At 38.8% G+C, this 18,807-nt stretch overlaps 1 protein-coding gene across 2 annotated transcripts in view; it reads right to left on the bottom strand.

The window, feature by feature from the left end:
* The window catches only part of ITGA1 (integrin subunit alpha 1), a 171,724-nt gene that overhangs the window by 95,629 nt on the left and 57,288 nt on the right, over positions 1 to 18,807 (bottom strand). For both annotated transcript variants that reach the window (XM_067730653.1, XM_067730654.1), the window contains exons 2-3: positions 10,693 to 10,810; positions 327 to 439 (exon numbers count right to left, since the gene is read on the bottom strand). In XM_067730653.1, the coding sequence (XP_067586754.1) occupies positions 327 to 439; positions 10,693 to 10,810 (231 nt within the window). The remainder of the gene's footprint in view (positions 1 to 326; positions 440 to 10,692; positions 10,811 to 18,807) is intronic.

Below are 18,807 nucleotides of genomic sequence, written 5' to 3'. Positions count from 1 at the left end.
GTTTATAGATTCCTTCTAATCTTTTCCTGAGTTGGTTGAAATTCACTTTCAGTGAGAATGCTGGGCATAATTTAGGATCAGACTTTTTTTTTTTTTTTTTTTTTTTGCGGTACGCGAGCCTCTCGCTGCCGTGGCCTCTCCCATTGTGGAGCACAGGCTCCGGACGCGCAGGCTCAGCGGCCATGGCTCACGGGCCCAGCAGCTCCACGTCATGTGGGATCTTCCCGGACCGGGGCATGAACTCGCGTCCCCTGCATCGGCAGGCGGACTCTCAACCACTGCGCCACCAGGGAAGTCCCAGACTTTAATATTTTGACTTTACATACCTGGAAGATCCAACTTTATGCAAGGTAATGATTCACCTCTCCCAACTGGACACTTATAGACATCTCCAGTTCTGTTCTTGGGTTGTCCAACTAAAGGAGAACCAACAAGCACCCTGGAAATTAAATAACTCAATTAACATTTTTGAATAATGAGAAACATTTTATTTTTGTTACTGTATGACTAGTTCGAAGACGATTGACAGTAGCTCCCATAGACATAATTAGATAGCCATCCTCAGTTAGTAACTTAATGTTATCTAAAATAAGCAGAGTGTCTTCTTCAAATTGCAGATTGATTTAAATTAAAAAACAGTAAAATATATAGGAGAGAGACTTGAGAATATTTTAGTTTCTTGTATTATATGTTACTTTAACACATTTTTTTTTTATTTGGGGGCTGAAATCATAATTATTGGTTAAGCCTGCTGCTGTGTTAATTTACAAAACACACATGGAAGTATAAATGACTTTTTCCCACGAGGAATTGATAATGTCATAGAGAGGTCAGGAAATATAAACATTATATCATAAGGTTTAATATTAGTATATACTAGTTTGTAGGCACTTAAAATAAGGATAGTTATGAGACTCAGGTTTAAAATCACTTATTGTTTTTTTTTGACAGAAGTATGAAATCAGTCTAATAATAATTAATGGAAAAAATATAATCATGATTTATTTTAGTCCTAGCAAGCCATTTAACAAGGTTTCCTATGATATCTTCAGGAACAGGATGGGTGAATGTGGTTGAATGTTAAGGTACTTGTTGGGATCCACAGCTGCTGATTCATTGCTGGCTAAACAGCTATATCCAAACACACTGATTACTAATATGTATAAAATGGATAACTAATAAGAACATTCTGTATAAAAAAATAAATTAAATTAAATTAAAAAAAAAAACAGACACATTACTAGCAACCAAAGGATTCTAATTATATACCATAAGACTGCACTTGGGATTGACTTAGGCTATATCTTTGTTAATGACAAGTGAAGACACAGAAAGCATAAAGGTACTCATCAAGTAAATCAAAATACCAATTTGGGCATTCAGAAGTGTCAACATTCTGGAACAAGAAACTTGAACTAGTAAAGTTTAATAAGAACCTATGTAAACAACTTCACTTAACTGTGTACTATTATCTACATCAGTACAGAATGTCGGAAACCTGACTTAATAGAAGTTCGTGTGAAAAAGTCATGGAGGATTTAGTTGACAGCAAGAAAACATGAGCCAACAGTGTATTTTAGTGCCAAAAATGGTAATGGTAATGTGACCTTAGGCATCATTGCTAGAAATAGATGCCCTGGTCAAGGAAAGTGATAGCCCCTCTGTGCTCTGCACTGTCGGGCCATGTCTGGAATCTCCAAATTAAGAGGGACATAGGCACAATGGAATGTATTTAGGAGACTATGACTCAGATAGTTAAGATTCTGGTAATTCTGTCAGACCAGAGATGCTTGAGGGAAAGTTGAGGACGTTTAGCATGGAGAAAAAAACGTCTGAAGGAGAGTTGAAAGGTTGTGAAGGAGTGCAGGTGGATTGGGCATTCCTTTTAAAAATTTTCAAAATTTGAAAGTTTGTCATATTGAAAAGGGATGGGATTTATTTTGTGTAAGTCCTTTGGACAAAGCTAGTATTATGGAAATAAGTTTTACAACAATTGCAAATACTGAATTGTTGAACAGACTCCCTAAAACATAGTTGTGATATAATGCCTTTGCAAAGCCATTTCTGATATACATAAATAACCATAAAAATGTTCAAACCCCTTAACGCATAATTCTTCTGGGAATCTATCCTAAAAAAATGACCTAAATTAAAGGAAACAAGCTTGATGCATAAAGATATAATGCTTATAGTGGTATATATAATCATAAGTTTAAAAGAAGTGTGATCAACAGCAAGACTAATTAATTATTGTAGGTTCATTCCATAGAATATTGTGCAGTCATAAAAAAATAGTTAATAAGATTGCATGGTAGGATAAAAAATTAGTTATGACCTAATTTAAAGTAAAAACCTACCTAATTTGTTGAAAACCTATGACAATTTGAAGTGAAAGATACCAAATTATATTCAATGTACTTATTATAACAGCAATGATAAAAACAGCCAGCATTTATTGAATTTATACCATGTGCAGAACACTGTTTTAAGTGTTTTCCATGTCCTAAGTAATTTAATCCTCTCCATAAAATATAGCATGAACTTTGGTGCCAGACTTCATAAGTTCAAATCATGGTTTTACCCTTTACTTAGCTGTATGGTTTAGGACAAGCCAGTTATCCTCTGTGCTTTAGTTCCTTCGTCTGTAAAATGGAAATAATAAGAGTAGCTACCTGACACGATCATCATGAACATTAAATGAGCTAATGTATATAGAATGCTTAGTACAGTATTTGGCTTATAACATGTGCTATCTAAGTGTTGGTTCTTTTTATTATTATATACATATTTTCAGATGATGGACAACTCTATGTAGAACATAGATTAAAAGGGAGTACACCAAAAAACAAATTCTATTAAGGAAATTATGGTTAGGCTTTAAGTTTTTTTTCCCCAATTTTTCAAAACCTTTTGTAATGTGATTGATTAAACAAGCTTTATAGTTAAAACAGTTCGGAGAAAAGTAGTGGATATGTTATGAAAGTATTTAAGTTGAGACTAGACAGATTGATTAATGTTTATAAAGAAAATCCTACATGCTCAGCATTAATGCCAGGCACTGGGAATATAAAATGGATAAAACACAATTTTTAAGGTTGCTTAAAACTTAGGGGAGAAGCAAAAATATAAATGTACTATTACCATATTGAATAGTTCTGAACTTGGTGCAGTTTCAGCAAAGTCTTAGAAGCAAGAAGGGATGCACATGGCTCTTTCAATAAGTTCAAGTAACTCAGGGTAGCTGGAGTGGAACTTGAGTCTGGCAAGGTAAATAGGGTCCAGATCACATATGTTCTTACAGTGCACTTTAAGAACTTTGGATTTATTGTATGGAGGGGAGAGTTGGGAACTATTGAAGCTTTTAAAGAGGGATGTGGGACTTCCTGGTGGTCCAGTGGTAAAGAATCCACCTCCCAATGCAGGGGACCCAGGTTCGATCCCTGGTTGGGGAACTAAGATCCTACATGCCGCGGGGCAACTAAGCCCACGCACTGCAACTACTGAGCTTGTGCACCTAACCGGAGCCCACATGCCGCAAACTCCAGGCCTCCAAAGACCCTTCCAATTCTAAGAGTCCATCATCTGAATAGAACAAATTATAAGTGTATGGAGGAGTACTAATTAGCTGGAAAACATGAACCATTAACTGGGGAAAATCTAGAACAATCTATAAAAAAGTGAGTTCTGAACAGTATGTTAATAATAAAGTTATTAGGTTATAAGGCAGGAGATAAGAGAGATCACAGATATCCCAGGCAAAAATGTGGAAACAGGAGCATAAGGGCTGAAAATGGAAGGTAATGAGGAAGTATGGGTGACTGGAACACAGCATAAAGCTTCTGTATAACCTGGAGTAGGAAGGTTGAGACTGGCAAGCAGTAGACTTTGAAGGAAAGGTTCTGGAATTTATATTTGAACCCTAGGCCAATAGAAACCTCTAGAGTATGATGATAATTGGAAATAACCTGATATAGCAACTGGAGCCATGGCCTATTGTATATTCTGGATAAGTAAAGCCTGGGGTGTGAGAACTCAGAAAACGGTAGAGCGTAGTAGGCTAGGACTGAGACAGGGAGTTTGAGAGCTGGGATCAGTGATAAAGAATGGGTAAGCAGGACACAGGATGTAGAATATAAAATTTGTGTATTTCTGACATCAAACATGCAACTCTGGAATATATCCCACCCCTTAATCCTAAGAAAGCCTCACTTTTCCCAAGCTGCATAAAAATGACAAGATCCTAGAAGAATATCAGCATAGAGTTTATGGAATTTTAGGAATCTTCAGTATTCTCAAGCCCCACTATCTTGCTCTATTTTTTCTCACAGCACTTATTACATTCTGACATATAACCTACCTGTTTATTAAGTTTATTATTAGTTTTTTGTTTGTCCATCCCCAATAGAATATAAACTCCACAACAGCAGGAATTTTCACCTATTCATTCACTCATATATCCTGAGTGACTCCAACAGAGCCAGATATAAAAATCAGCATTCGATAAATATTTATTGATGAATAAATTATGACTGCATCAAATGCTCTAAGAATCTGAATAAGGAATACCTGGTCATTCATGTGACCAGCTAAGAGGTCCTAATTGTGAAGTCTTTTTTTTTTCCACTTTAGAGGCTGGATATTTTGCTTAAGCAGAATACCATATATGCCTTTGGGTGACACAGCAGGCATTTCCACAGGTCAAGGTTGTAGAGAATCCTTGCTGTTATAGGAGCAAACTGGCTGAAGGCATAAGGCTGGGGTTCCACATCCTGGCCCTGTCACACTCGCTGTGTTAAACCTTTGGCAATTCATTCTCTGAGTCCCAGCTTCCTGTCTAGAAAATGAGGATAACAGTCATATTCACTCAAACACACAGGGTCAAGGTGAAGACCCAAAGCACATTGTTTCATGAACGATGGATATTGTTACTTTAAACTTTAATGCAAGTTTGCTTTAACTCGTTAAATTTTATTTATATTAAATTTCTGCTTTTTATATGATATTATTGCAATGATTTGTATGCAGATTGAGGATTAAAGAATGTTCTGGGTCTCATTATTGATCACTAGAGAAACACCTGATGAACTCAAAGGTCATCAAAGTGAGAGAAACACTTCTTCTCCATGAAAAAGCTCCAAATATAAAATTTAATAAACTGAGAAATGCTTCCTATTCATAATAGTTATTTTTGTCAATATGACTGCTATTATATTTATTTGAAGGGTAGCTGGCCTCTGACTGCTCTGTTTCATATTTATATGTTTTTCTTCTGTAAAAGATAGTTTCCTGGAGATTGTTGTCTCATATTTACATTATTTCTTTTCACCTAACTCTCTCCTGATCTCCAAGCCAAAGTCTGTATCAGAGTGCCAAGTACCTCCTGCCAGGCATTAAAAAACAAAAAACAAAAACCAACAGAGTGTTTGGTCGTCTTAGAGAATGAAGTTATACAGTGGCCCCATGAGCTGTTGTGCTTTTCAGTCATGAAAGGTAGAGGGGTAGAAGTGAGATGAACCAAAGAACTGACGTTTGGCAAAGAGGAAATTTCAACTTCAAAAGATATTATAAGCAATTTAAAATAAACTTTATATTAAAATATGTGAGAGAAAATTTGGTAAAACTTTTAAAAAGTCTTTTCACCCCAAGCTTGAATAGGCTTTATTTAAAACACACATACATTGGAAACAGGGCATCAGTCACTTGAGCCCACTAGTAAACCTTACCTGGCACAAAGCAGGGTCCTCTAGGGTAAAGGCATGAAGCCAGTACATTTTGATATATATTGGGTTGGGGATTGACTAGGGAAGTATTTGCATCATGAGAATCTATTTTGAAAAGACAGGCCCACTGAAGTCACCGAAGCCCCTAAGAATGGATGCTTAGATAGCACTCAGAGGGGTGGGTGCACATGCTGGAAGGAAGGAAGCAAAGAACAACAAAGAGTGGAAAGTCCCACACCAGCGTCTCATTTTTTTCCCATCTGGCAGAGCCCTGCTATACTGGTGATTACCACTAACTCTGGAAGGCTGCGCAATGCTGAGCACATTTGAGTTTCTTCTCTTCAAAGCAAAATTATTAAACCAATTGTATTCTTTGTGATTCTTCTGAACCACGTTGCAGTTACTTGGATGCTCCAGCTCATGCTAATCATAATGAACAACAGCTGAATTTAATCAGAAGTATAATGTGTTCTGCTACTGAAAAAACATGTGGCTTCCGAGCCAAAGATATAAAGTAGGTTGTACTCCACAGGAAACTTCTGAAACATAAAGAGGGGCATAGGCCGCCTTTTCTGTTAACTGTTTACTCTTTCCAAAGATTTAAACTAATGCTTTTCAAATACACAGACTGCACTTGTTATGGGTCAACAAGTACTCCTTTACGCATACTTCAGCAAGATGTAAGATGGGTCAGGATGATTTAAAAAAAAAAAATTTTTTTTTTAATTAAAAGAAAAACTCCAGATTCCCACCTCTGGAGAAAATTAAATAACAAAATTCATGTTCTCCCAAATATGTCAATTATTTCATAGTCCATTTCTTAAAATAAGTCTGCATCCTGATTTTATAAACACTTACAGAATATCCAAACATATTACTAAAATTTATTTTGCATGACCAGTGCCTGGATCTCTTTAGAATGGTATGTTGCTACCATGCCATCCTTAAAGATTTGGACATTTAGATTTTTGTAGTTTATTTACTTTTAAATTCAATTGACCACACTGTTTTTGTTTCCCTGATTTTTCACACCTTTTCCATAAAATCATTGTAAATATGGAATGTCAGAATGGAATCAAAGTATCTGATATCCATATATACATTCAAATGCTCACAAACTCTCACACACATATTAAAATGTAAAGTATTATACGCCAGATACAGTTATTATCAACATTTACTTTTTAATATAGTTCTAATAAGGACAACAGTCCTAGACTGGGAGTGGAGAGACTTGAGCCCTATTTTCTGCTCTGGCCCCAAGTAGTTATATTTCCCTAGGGGAGTCACTTTAAAAACAACAACAACAACAACGGGGCTTCCCTGGTGGCGCAGTGGTTGAGAGTCCGCCTGCCGATGCAGGGGACACGGGTTCGTGCCCCGGTCTGGGAAGATCCCACGTGCCTTGGAGTGGCTGGGCCCCTGAGCCTATGGCCGTTGAGCCTGCGCGTCCGGAGCCTGTGCTCCGCAACGGAAGAGGCCGCAACAGTGAGAGGCCCGCGTACCGCAAAAAAAACAAAAAACAAAACACTTTATTGAAGTATGAAAGACATACACAAAGCTGTACCAATTTAACGTATACAACTTGATGAGTTTGGAGATAAGTATACATCCTTAAAACCATCACCACAATCTATGCCATAAACATATGCATCACCTCCAAAAGTTTCCTCCTGCTTTCTTTAGTAGTGGTTGTTGTTATTTATTATTATTATTTTGTGATAAGGACACAACTTAAGATCTACCTTCTTAACAAATTTTAACTGTACAACACAGTATTGCTAACTATAGGCACTGTGCTGTATAGTAAATCTCTAGGATTTATTCATCTTGTTTAACTGAAACTTTGTACCCTTTGACTAATACTTCCTTGTTTTCCCCTCCTCTGAACCCCTGGTAACCACCATTCTATGCTCTGCTTTTACGAGTCTGACTATTTTAGGTTCCTCATATAAGTGGAGTCATGTAGTATTTGTCCTGCATCGGGCTTATCTCACTTAGCAAGACGTCCCCCAGGTTCATCCATGTTGTCTCAAATGGAAAATTTTTCCTCTTTTTTTAAGGCAGAATAATATTCTACTGTATGTATATAACATATTTTTAAAATCTATTCACCTGACAATGGACATTTAGATGGCTTTCAAGTCTTGGTTATTGTGAATAATGCTGCAGTGAACATGTGAATAATGCAGATATCTGAGATCTTGATTTCAATTCCTTTTGATATTTACCCAGAACTGGGTAGCTCTATTTTCAGTTCTTTTGAGGAACCTCTATATTGTTTTCCACAGTGGCTGCACCAATTTACTGTCCCACTAACATGTACAAACGTTCCCTTTTCTCCACATACTTGCCAACACTTTGTTTTGATAATAGTTATGGGAGAGTCACTTTTAACCTTACTTTTTTATGCGTTTTTTCATCAATGAGGACAGGAAGTTAAACTAGATTCGGTTGTTCAGCCAACTGAGTGGAGTGCATTATCGAGTGCATATTATGCTTAAGGTCCTGTGCCGGATGCTGGGCAATGCACAGGGTTGCAAGCGGGAACCCAAACCAGTTCTTGCTTTCTAAACATGTCCCCTAATACATTAACTTCTCCCTCTTTCTGTTTTCCATTTTGAAGTTTCCAAGTACCTAGACATTACCTTGAACTCAAGCTGTTTAAAACCATACTCATCAACTTCCTGATAAAACTGATTTTCCTTTCCTGTACATTTGTCTCTGAATGACTACCCACTTCCCGGTAATCCAGTGTAGACATTTTGGAATGTGTTTGACACCTCCTATACCTTCATTTGCCATTCCCAGACTTCCACTCAGATTTAATTATTCACCTACATTTATCTCGGGTACACTATTCTTTCATTGCAGTTCGCCCTCCTTGTCCAGGCCTCATTGTTTAAGCAGATTGCTGTCCTTGCTTGTCTGTGGATTTCCCCGATTTCAGGCACTCCTTTCTCCAATCCAATCTATACATAATTTCCTAAACTAAGTTTCATAAAACAACCTATAATGGCTTCTCAGTACCCTCTACTTAGGTACAAGCTCCTTTGTCTGGCTTTTAAGGTCTTTCCCCTCTATCATCCCAAAGTCAGATCTGTTTGCTTACCAACACTCTCACTTATCCTCAGGTCTATGCCCTTGTTTATGTAGCTTCCCAGCTTAGAGTGACATCTCTTATGTTATTGAAAGGTAAGTCATCTTTCAAGATTCAGCTTAAGAATCAAGCATCACTTCCTCCTTCTTGAATTGAAGAAATCGTATGGGTGCACTAAAGTCCCAAGAGGAAATATGAATGCCTTCTTACTCTACTAAGATTCATTCAGATAATTCAGGGCTTCTGATAGCAGACTGCCCTAAAATCAGAGACAGGACTGGATGAGGGAGGAAGCTTACAGGCTTTCCTCACTATCAGAGAATGAAAACCAGACTTTCATAAAATCTGCTAACAATACGGTCATCCCTCGGCATCCATTCCAGGCCCCCAGTGGCTACAAAACTTCGCATATGCTCAAGTCCCTTATATAAAACAGCCTGGTACAGTCCGCCCACCGCAACTCTGGTACCATAGTTGGTTTAATTAGTGAATGCGAAACCTGTGAATAGGAAGGGCTGACTGTTATTTGACTATTCTTTAAAAAGACAGTTCATTTTAAGTAGGTGGTTTAAGACTTTAAGTTTTGCTATTCCTCTTTAAAATTTATGTAACTATTAGTAATAAGTGAAAATTCACTGTAATATGTGTTTTATCTAAAAGTTAAGCTTTTTAAGAAAAACATGCACTGAGTGTCAGTTTATTCTAGCTTATGCACAAAGAGAAGCTTGACCAGTTGGCCCACTCACATTATTCTCCCAGAGGTAGAACTCCCTGAATTGCAGACATAATGCCTAAAAGAATAAAATTGGTGTCTAGAGGGATGACTTTATCCATTTAACCTTAAAAAAGGAGGTGGGTGGTAAAGTGAGAGCATAGGATTGAAAGACAGAGGATATAAAAACCCATACTCTATTATTAGATGTCTTATCTGAGATATTTATAGGGAGAGAAGAAGAGTGAAGCACCTCCACAAATTTTAGTTTATACCCAGGATACAATATCTGTACTTGAAAAATGTGAGAACTCAAATTCTTACTTTGATACTATTTAGAGGATTATTGTCAAATTAAGCAAGTCTAGAAGGTAAAGTGAAATATCGAAAAGTCACATCTTTTCATCTGTGAAATATAGTAGAGAGATAGCTCACTGTTTTCCAAATAGATATAGATCCATTTTTGTTTGTATTACTGTAGTCACTAGAAAAGTGGGCTTGTTTAGTTTAAGTTACTAAACTGAAGCAAAGTTTAACTCCTGTTCTCTTTTTCTACAAGGTCCAATTAAAAAAAAAAAAAGATTCCCTAAAAATTATGTTAAATATAAAGCAAAAGAACTCTAATAATTTTGTATAATTTTCAAAAGTTAAATATGCTTTAAAAAAACATACTAAAGTGAACTTAACCAATATTAAAGGGTTTTTAAAGTGTATAAAAGAAATTCAGTAAGGTTCATTATAAGTAATAGACCAAACTCAGTAGGTCAGTAAAGCACCAAAAATATAAGCCCAATATTATATTATGGAAGTGATCTCATCTGCCTCCCAATACCTCCTGCTGAATTTCAGCCATGCTAAAATGAGAACAATTAAAGAACTCTTGCCAGAATAACCTACTTACAAAACAATGACTATTTTGGATAAGGATCTTCCTTGAGGTCAACCCAGGTTTCAACAGAATCACTAACCATGTCTTTTAATATTGCCAAGGAATTTTTCCTTTTTCACCTTTTCAGTTTCCATTACCAAATGATTAGACTGCATTTCCTACCATAAACGATTCATTCTAAGTCTCATTCATAAAACGAACTGTAACCAAATAATATTTTCCATTACCTTGTAAGAAAACTAAACGACAACAACAAAACCCATTAACTTACCATTTTCCTTCTGCATTTTCATATTGTTGAACAGTATATCCAAACATGTCCTCCACTGGGCCGCTGAAAGTCAATGAGTTTTTCACATCAACATTGAATGATATGCAGAAGCCTAGAACTTTAAGAGGGAAAACAAAGTCCAGTTACATAGAGTTAACTAAGATTCCACTATGTTTCGAATTATGAAGGCATTCTTGAGGTTACCATTCAAAGCTGAGCACTTATTAAAAAGAGCAATGACACTCAAAGAATGGGAACAAGAAAGGTGTGCAATGTTAACTGTATTACTGACTGGAAATCAACATAATGACTTTGAAGAACATAGGTATTAACATTCAAACAAAATCCCATAGTAATTCAGTATCTGTACCCTTCCCAGAACTAAAGATTTCAGAATGTGTGGGAAGGAGCTGGCAGAAACTCATGCTCACACATGACTAATGCAGTCACGGATAATTTTCCAGTAGTGATCCCTACAGCAAACCATGGCCACTATGAAATGTAAACAGCTTCATTTTCCTGTTTTGACAACGGAGGATACAAGCATCACCATTTAAGCCTCGAGAGGTAGCTTTCTCCTTGCTGCTACGAAAGGGAAGGCAAGCTGACTGTTTCCACCCAGAGCTGGCTTATGCAGGCTCGAGATTTGCTCTGCTTCCCTCTCTGAATCAAGCAATGGGTGGAAGCTTATACTTAGCACTGACGTCTCCTTCTAGTGTTGTTGGTGGTGATAGCCTCACAGGTTGAGAGGCTAATCTGTTGAGATTAAATTAGATGATATATCTAAAGAGTTTACTCAATGTCTGGCACACACTACATATTCATTGAGGGTTAAATCTCTTCAATTTCTTTGTAGTTCAGGTAATGGAAATCTTTTATAGGTGAGACTCTCTCCTGAAAGTGTTCTGGATGGTGCCAAATTCTCTCAACTGGATGGTGCCAAATTCCATCTCTGGTACTGGTTTTTAAAGCATACTTGTGAAGTTCCAAAGTATTCCCCTCCTAGATGTAACTAAAAATTCTTCCCAAAGAGTACGCCCTTATAAAATCACACAGCATCATAAGGTATATTCAGAGGTGATTAAATTCACTCTCCTCTGTTAAAACCATGATATACAGCTACGTGTAAACAGAAAAAAATTTCTTTCCTTATTCACTGTAAACTCTGCCATAAGTACAGTCTAAATTCAGACTCCAACTCATTCCATGCTCTAATTAATAACCTTCAAATTTTGGTAACAATATTAAATGCTTATTTGATGCACAAAATTTTACACAACTTAGAGAAAATTATTCTTCATAAAAAGATACTTCTGTATACCTACTTATAAAGTCTTCCTTTGATCTCCCCACCTGGAAATAATCTTTTAACTACTAAGCCCTCTTCTTTTATTTTTTAAAAAAATCCCTCAGAGAAATAATTATTAAATACTATCTATGTTGTAGTTACCTGTGTGAGATTTTTTTTCCCCTAGATTGGAAAATTCTTAAAGGCAGGGACTCTCTTACTCATCTTCCTTATCCTTCCTCAAAATCTAGCACAGCTCCTGTACATAGATGGGCAATAACATATTCATAGAATGAAAGATAATACATTGAAGGAGAAAGTGGGCCAGTGGTAGATAGTAGTGAACTGGAAACTATGTCATCTTAGTTAAGGAAGACTTCATGGAGCTGGAAATTTTAAGTTAGATTTTTAAGGAGAGGGAGAGATACAACTTGGCAGTGAGAGGAAAATATGTCCCAAGGATTTGGGAGAGTCTCTGCAAGTAATAAGATACAGAACGGGACAAATATGGTTGCAAGATCATGGAGAGATTTGCCTGGCTGGCGTGGAAGATGCAGGAAAAGAATGGATGGGTAGCAGAAGTCCGTTTATGTACATTTCCTGTTCATTCTTCAAGGATGATGGAGAACAGCTGGTTACCATCTTCTGCATAATGGCCTTTCATGTATTTGAAGACAGTTTTAAACACTGTTCACTCTCTACTCCAAACTAAATAGTACATGTTCCTACTCTTTCCTCACAGTTTTTTTTGAACACTTTCAACAGATTATTTTTGATATGAGAGATACACAAAACAGTACTTCTACAGCAGGATTTCTCAACTTTGGCACTATTGACATTTTGGGTCAGGAAATTCTTTGTTACCAGGGGCTACCCTATGCATTGTAGGGTGTTTAACAACATCTGTGGCCCTAGCCATGTGAAGTTAGCAGCCCCCCTGAGTTGTGAAGATCAAAAATGTCTCCAGACACTGCCAATTTACCCTAGGGCTAAAATCACCCAGAGTTGAAAACCACTGTATTATAGATAAAGAGCAGGAAACCACCACCAATGATTTTGTTGAAGAAGGTGCCTGAAAACCAACTGTGGCCTGCAGACCAGCAGCAACTGCATCACCTGGGAGCTTGTGCAGGATCCAGAATCTCAGGCCCTCCCCAGATTTCCTGAATCAGTATCTACATCGCAACAAGTTCCCCAGAGAACCAGACTCCTGTTAAGGTCTGCGAAGCACAGGTCTGTAATATGGTACTCCTCTCTCATAATGTTGATGCAGGTAACAGAATTTACCTACATTAAAACTACTCACCATACTTTTAGACATAAAACTACTCACCATACTTTAGACATAAGGTGAAGTTGACCCTTTAATCAGGGTCAACTTCACCCCTCTTGAAGGGTTTTCCCAGAACTTCATCATCTTTAATATATGCTTTCCCAAAGGGCATTCATGGTGCTCCTCAACATAAGACCAAGAGCTTTTGGTTTCCTATTTGGGGCCTGTTTGTTTATTCTACATGTTGTGTGGAATGTCCGGGGGTGTGTGCTGCACTTTTTTCATTTCCTGTCCTCAGAATTCCACAGGCAATTTGCCCAAAGTGATTGTAAATCAGCCTCTTTCATGTTAAAGCACCAAGGAGACTGAAGCACAGGAGATGACATAAATAAAAAAGGTTTACATCTTGTTCTTTTGATTTAAAGGAGTACATAAACAGTAAAAGCAGCTTCTCATAACTTTTAGTTCAATGTTCATGTTGTTATATTAAGTTGTCTTGGAACTTGATGTACCGGAAGTAAAGCAAAATCATACTTATTCTTTTTTTTTTTTTGTCATACTTATTCTTAATCAAAGTTAAAAAAAAAAAAAGAGCAAACAGACCGAGGTGGCTTTAGGGGGCAACACAGGGTGAAAATGTTGGGAAACATAGACAATAATCAGATGTCAAAAGTAAATCCTGGAAAACGGAGCCCGCGTTTCCAGAGCTGGAACTCCCAGCTCGGGGTCTCTTCCCTCCGCCGTCACGGAACTTCCCCGGAGCCCGAGGGGAGGGCGGCCTCACTGAGGCTGCCGGCTCTGGAGGGGCCCCAGCGGCCGAAGCCGCGACAATCGTGGGGACGGCGGGCCGGATCACTCATCCTGGGGTGAGCCAGCTGCCATGTCATGAAGACACTCAAGCAGCCCTAAGGAGAGATCCATGTGGCAAGAAACTGAGGCCTCCAACTGCAGGCACGTTATATTGGTGATGACGGGTGCCATGTGAGATATGACTTCATTAAACAGAAAAGGTTCATCAGTGGTGCTGCAAAAGGCACTGTTTCATCTTTTCCATGGCTAATATTCGATTGTGTACATGCACCACTTCTTCTTTGTCCATTAATCTGTACATAGACATTTTGCTTGCATACATGTCTCGCTATTATACACCAGAAATACATCTACATGTGGAACAACTCCTACAGAACACCTACTGAGCGCTGGCAGAAGACCTCAGACCTCCCAAAAGGCAAGAAAGTCCCCACGTACCTCAGTAGGGCAAAAGAAAAAAGAGTAAACAGAGACAAAAGAATAGGGATGGGACCTGCACCACCGGGAGGGAGCTGTGAAGGAGGAAAAGTTTCCACACACTAGGAAGCCCCTTTGCAGGCGGAGACTGCGGGTGGCGGAGGGGGGAAGCTTCGGAGCCGCGGAGGAGAGCGCAGCAACAGGGGTGCGGGAGGCAAAGCAGAGAGATTCCAGCACAGAGGATCGGTGCCGACCGGCACTCACTAGCCGGAGAGGCTTGTCTGCTCACCCTTCGGTCAGAGCGCAGGGAGAGGCCTGGGGTTGGTGGCATGAATACAGCCTGCAGGGGGTTAGTGCACCACCGGGAGGGAGTCCGGGGGAAAAGTCTGGACCTGCCGAAAAGGCAAGAGACTTTTTCTTCCCTCTTTGCTTCCTGGTGCGCGAGGTTAAGAGCCCTGCTTAAAGGAGCTCCAGAGACGGGCGCGAGCCGCGGTGATCAGCACGGACCCCAGAGATGGTCATGAGACCCTAAGGCCGCCGCTGCCACAACAAAGAAGCCTGTGTGCGAGCACAGGTCACTATGCACACCTCCCTTCTGGGGAGCCTGTGCAGCCCGCCACTGCCAGGGTCCCAGGATGCAGGGACAACTTCCCTGGGAGAACGCACGGCACGCCTCAGGCTGGTGCAACGTCCCGCCGGCCTCTGCCTCTGCAGGCTCGCCCCACACTCCGTACCCCTCCCTCCCCCCAGCCTGAGTGAGCCAGAGTCCCTGAAGCAGCTGCTCCTTTAACCCCGTCCTGTCTGAGCGGGAACAGACGCCCTCAGGCGACCTACACGCAGAGGCGGGGCCAAATCCAAAGCTGAGCCCCTGGGAGCTGTGAGAACAGAGAAGAGAAAGGGAAATCTCTCCCAGCAGCCTCAGAAGCAGTGGATTAAAGCTCCACAATCAACTTGATGTACCCTGAATCTGTGGAACACATGAATAGACAACGAATCATCCCAAATTGAGGAGGTGGACTTTGAGAGCAAGATTTACGATTTTTTCCCCTTTTCCTCTTTTTGTGAGTGTGTATGTGTATGTTTCTGTGTGAGATTTTGTCTGTATAGCTTTGCTTTCACCATTTGTCCTAAGGTTCTATCCGTCCGTTTTTTTTTCTTTAAAAATTTTTCTTTCTTAAAAATTAATTTTTATTTTAATAACTTTATCTTCTTTCTTTCTTTCTTTTCCTTCCTTCCTTTCTTCCTTTCTTCCTTCCTTCCTTTCTTTCTTTCTTTCTTTCTTTCTTTCTTTTCTTTCTTTTCTTTCTTTCCTCTCCCTTTTATTCTGAGCTGTGTGGATGAAAGGCTCTTGGTGCTGCACCCAGCACTCAGTGCTGTGCCTCTAAGGTGGGAGAGCCAACTTCAGGACACTGGTCCCAGCTCCACATAATATCAAACAGCAAAAATCTCCCAGAGATCTCCATCTCAACACCAGCACCCAGCTTCACTCAACGTCCAGCAAGCTACAGTGCTGGACACCCTATGCCAAACAACTAGCAAGACAGGAACACAACCCCACCCATTAGCAGAGAGGCTGCCTAAAATCATAATAAGTCCACAGACACCCCAAAACACACCACCAGACGTGAACCTGCCCACCAGAAACACAAGATCCAGCCTCATCCACCAGAACACAGGCACTTGTCCCCTCCACCAGGAAGCCTACACAAACCACTGAACCAACCTTAGCCACTGGGGACAGACACCAAGAACAGCGGGAACTACGAACTTGCAGCCTGCAAAAAGGAGACCCCAAATACAGTAAGATAAGCAAAATGAGAAGACAGAAAAACACACAGAGATGAAGGAGCAAGATAAAAACCCACCAGACCTAACAAATGAAGAGGAAATAGGCAGTCTACCTGAAAAAGAATTCAGAATAATGATAGTAAAGATGATCCAAAATCTTGGAAATAGAATAGAGAAAATGCAAGAAACATTTAACAAGGACATAGAAGAACTGAAGATGAAACAAGCAATGATGAACAACACAATAAATGAAACTAAAAATACTCTAGATGGGATCAATAGCAGAATAACTGAGGCAGAAGAACGGATAAGTGACCTGGAAGATAAAATAGTGGAAATAACTACTGCAGAGCAGAATAAAGAAAAAAGAATGAAGAGAACTGAGGACAGTCTCAGAGACATCTGGGACAACATTAAACACACCAACATTCGAATTATAGGGGTTCCAGAAGAAGAAGAGAAAAAGAAAGGGACTGAGAAAATATTTGAAGAGATTATAGTTGAAAACTTCCCTAATATGGGAAAGGAAATACTTAATCAAGTCCAGGAAGCACAGAGAGTCCCATACAGGATAAATCCAAGGATAAACATGCCAAGACACATATTAATCAAACTGTCAAAAATTAAATACAAAGGAAACATATTAAAAGCAGCAAGGGAAAAACAACAAATAACACATAAGGGAATCCCCATAAGGTTAACAGCTGATCTTTCAGCAGAAACTCTGCAAGCCAGAAGGGACAGGCAGGACATATTTAAAGCGATGAAGGAGAAAAACCTACAACCAAGATTACTCTACCCAGCAACGATCTCATTCAGATTTGATGGAGAAATTAAAACCTTTACACACAAGCAAAAGCTGAGAGAGTTCAGCACCACCAAACCTGCTTTAAAACAAATGCTAAAGGAACTTCTCTAGGCAAGAAACACAAGAGAAAGAAAAGACCTACAATAACAAACCCACAACAATTAAGAAAATGGGAATGGGAACACACATATTGATAATTACCTTAAATGTAAATGGATTAAATGCTCCCACCAAAAGACACAGACTGGCTGAATGGATACAAAAACAAGACCCATATATATATGCTGTCTACAAGAGATCCACTTCAGACCTAGAGACACATACAGACTGAAAGTGAGGGGATGGAAAAAGATATTCCATGCAAATGGAAACCAAAAGAAAGCTGGAGTAGCAATTCTCATATCAGACAAAATAGACTTTAAAATAAAGACTATTAGAAGAGACAAAAAAGGACACTACATAATGATCAAGGGATGAATCCAAGAAGAAGACATAATTGTAAATATTTATGCACCCAACATAGGAGCACCTCAATACATAAGGCAAATACTAACAGCCATAAAAGGGGAAATCGACAGTAACACATTCATAGTAGGGGACTTTAACACCCCATTTTCACCAATGGACAGATCATCCAAAATGAAAATAAATAAGGAAGCACAAGCTTTAAATGATACATTAAACAAGATGGACTTAATTGATATTTATAGGACATTCCACCCAAAAACAACAGAATACACATTTTTCTCAAGTGCTCATGGAACATTCTCCAGGATAGATCATATCTTGGGTCACAAATCAAGCCATGGTAAACTTAGGAAAATTGAAATTGTATCAAGTATCTTTTCTGACCACAACGCTATGACACTAGATATCAATTACAGGAAAAGATCTGTAAAAAATACAAACACATGGAGGCTAAACAATACACTACTTAATAACGAAGTGAAATCAAAGAGGAAATCAAAAAATACCTAGAAACAGATGACAATGGAGACACGACGACCCAAAACCTATGGGATGCAGCAGAAGCAGTTCTAAGAGGGAAGTTTATAGCAATACAGTCCTACATTAAGAAGCAGGAAACATCTCAAATAAACAACCTAACCTTGCACCTAAAGCAATTAGAGAAAGAAGAACAAAAAACCCCCAAAGTTAGCAGAAGGAAAGAAATCATAAAGATCAGATGAGAAATAAATGAAAAAGAAATGAAGGAAACAATAGCAAAGATCAATAAAACTAAAATCTGGTTCTTTGAGAAGATAAACAAAATTGATAAACCATTAGCCAGACTCATCAAGAAAAACAGGGAGAAGACTCAAATCAATAGAATTAGAAATGAAAAAGGAGAAGTAACAACTGACACTGCAGAAATACAAAAGATCCTGAGAGATTACTACAGGCAACTGTATGCCAGTAAAATGGAAAACCTGGAAGAAATGGACAAATTCTTAGAAATGCACAACGTGGCAAGACTGAATCAGAAAGAAATAGAAATTATGAAGAGATCAATCACAAGCACTGAAATCGAAACTGTGATTAAAAATCTTCCAACAAACAAAAGCCCAGGACCAGATGGCTTCACAGGCAAATTCTATCAAACATTTAGAGAAAAGCTAACACCTGTCTTTCTCAAACCCTTCCAAAATATAGCAGAGGGAGGAACACTCCCAAACTCATTCTACGAGGCCACCATCACCCTGATACCAAAATCAGACTAGGATGTCACAA

This window comes from Pseudorca crassidens, chromosome 3, assembly GCF_039906515.1.
Source record: "Pseudorca crassidens isolate mPseCra1 chromosome 3, mPseCra1.hap1, whole genome shotgun sequence".
Classification (NCBI taxonomy): Eukaryota; Metazoa; Chordata; class Mammalia; order Artiodactyla; family Delphinidae; genus Pseudorca; species Pseudorca crassidens.
Note: the sequence above shows the minus strand (reverse complement) of the source record. Positions and strands in the feature narration are given on the sequence as shown.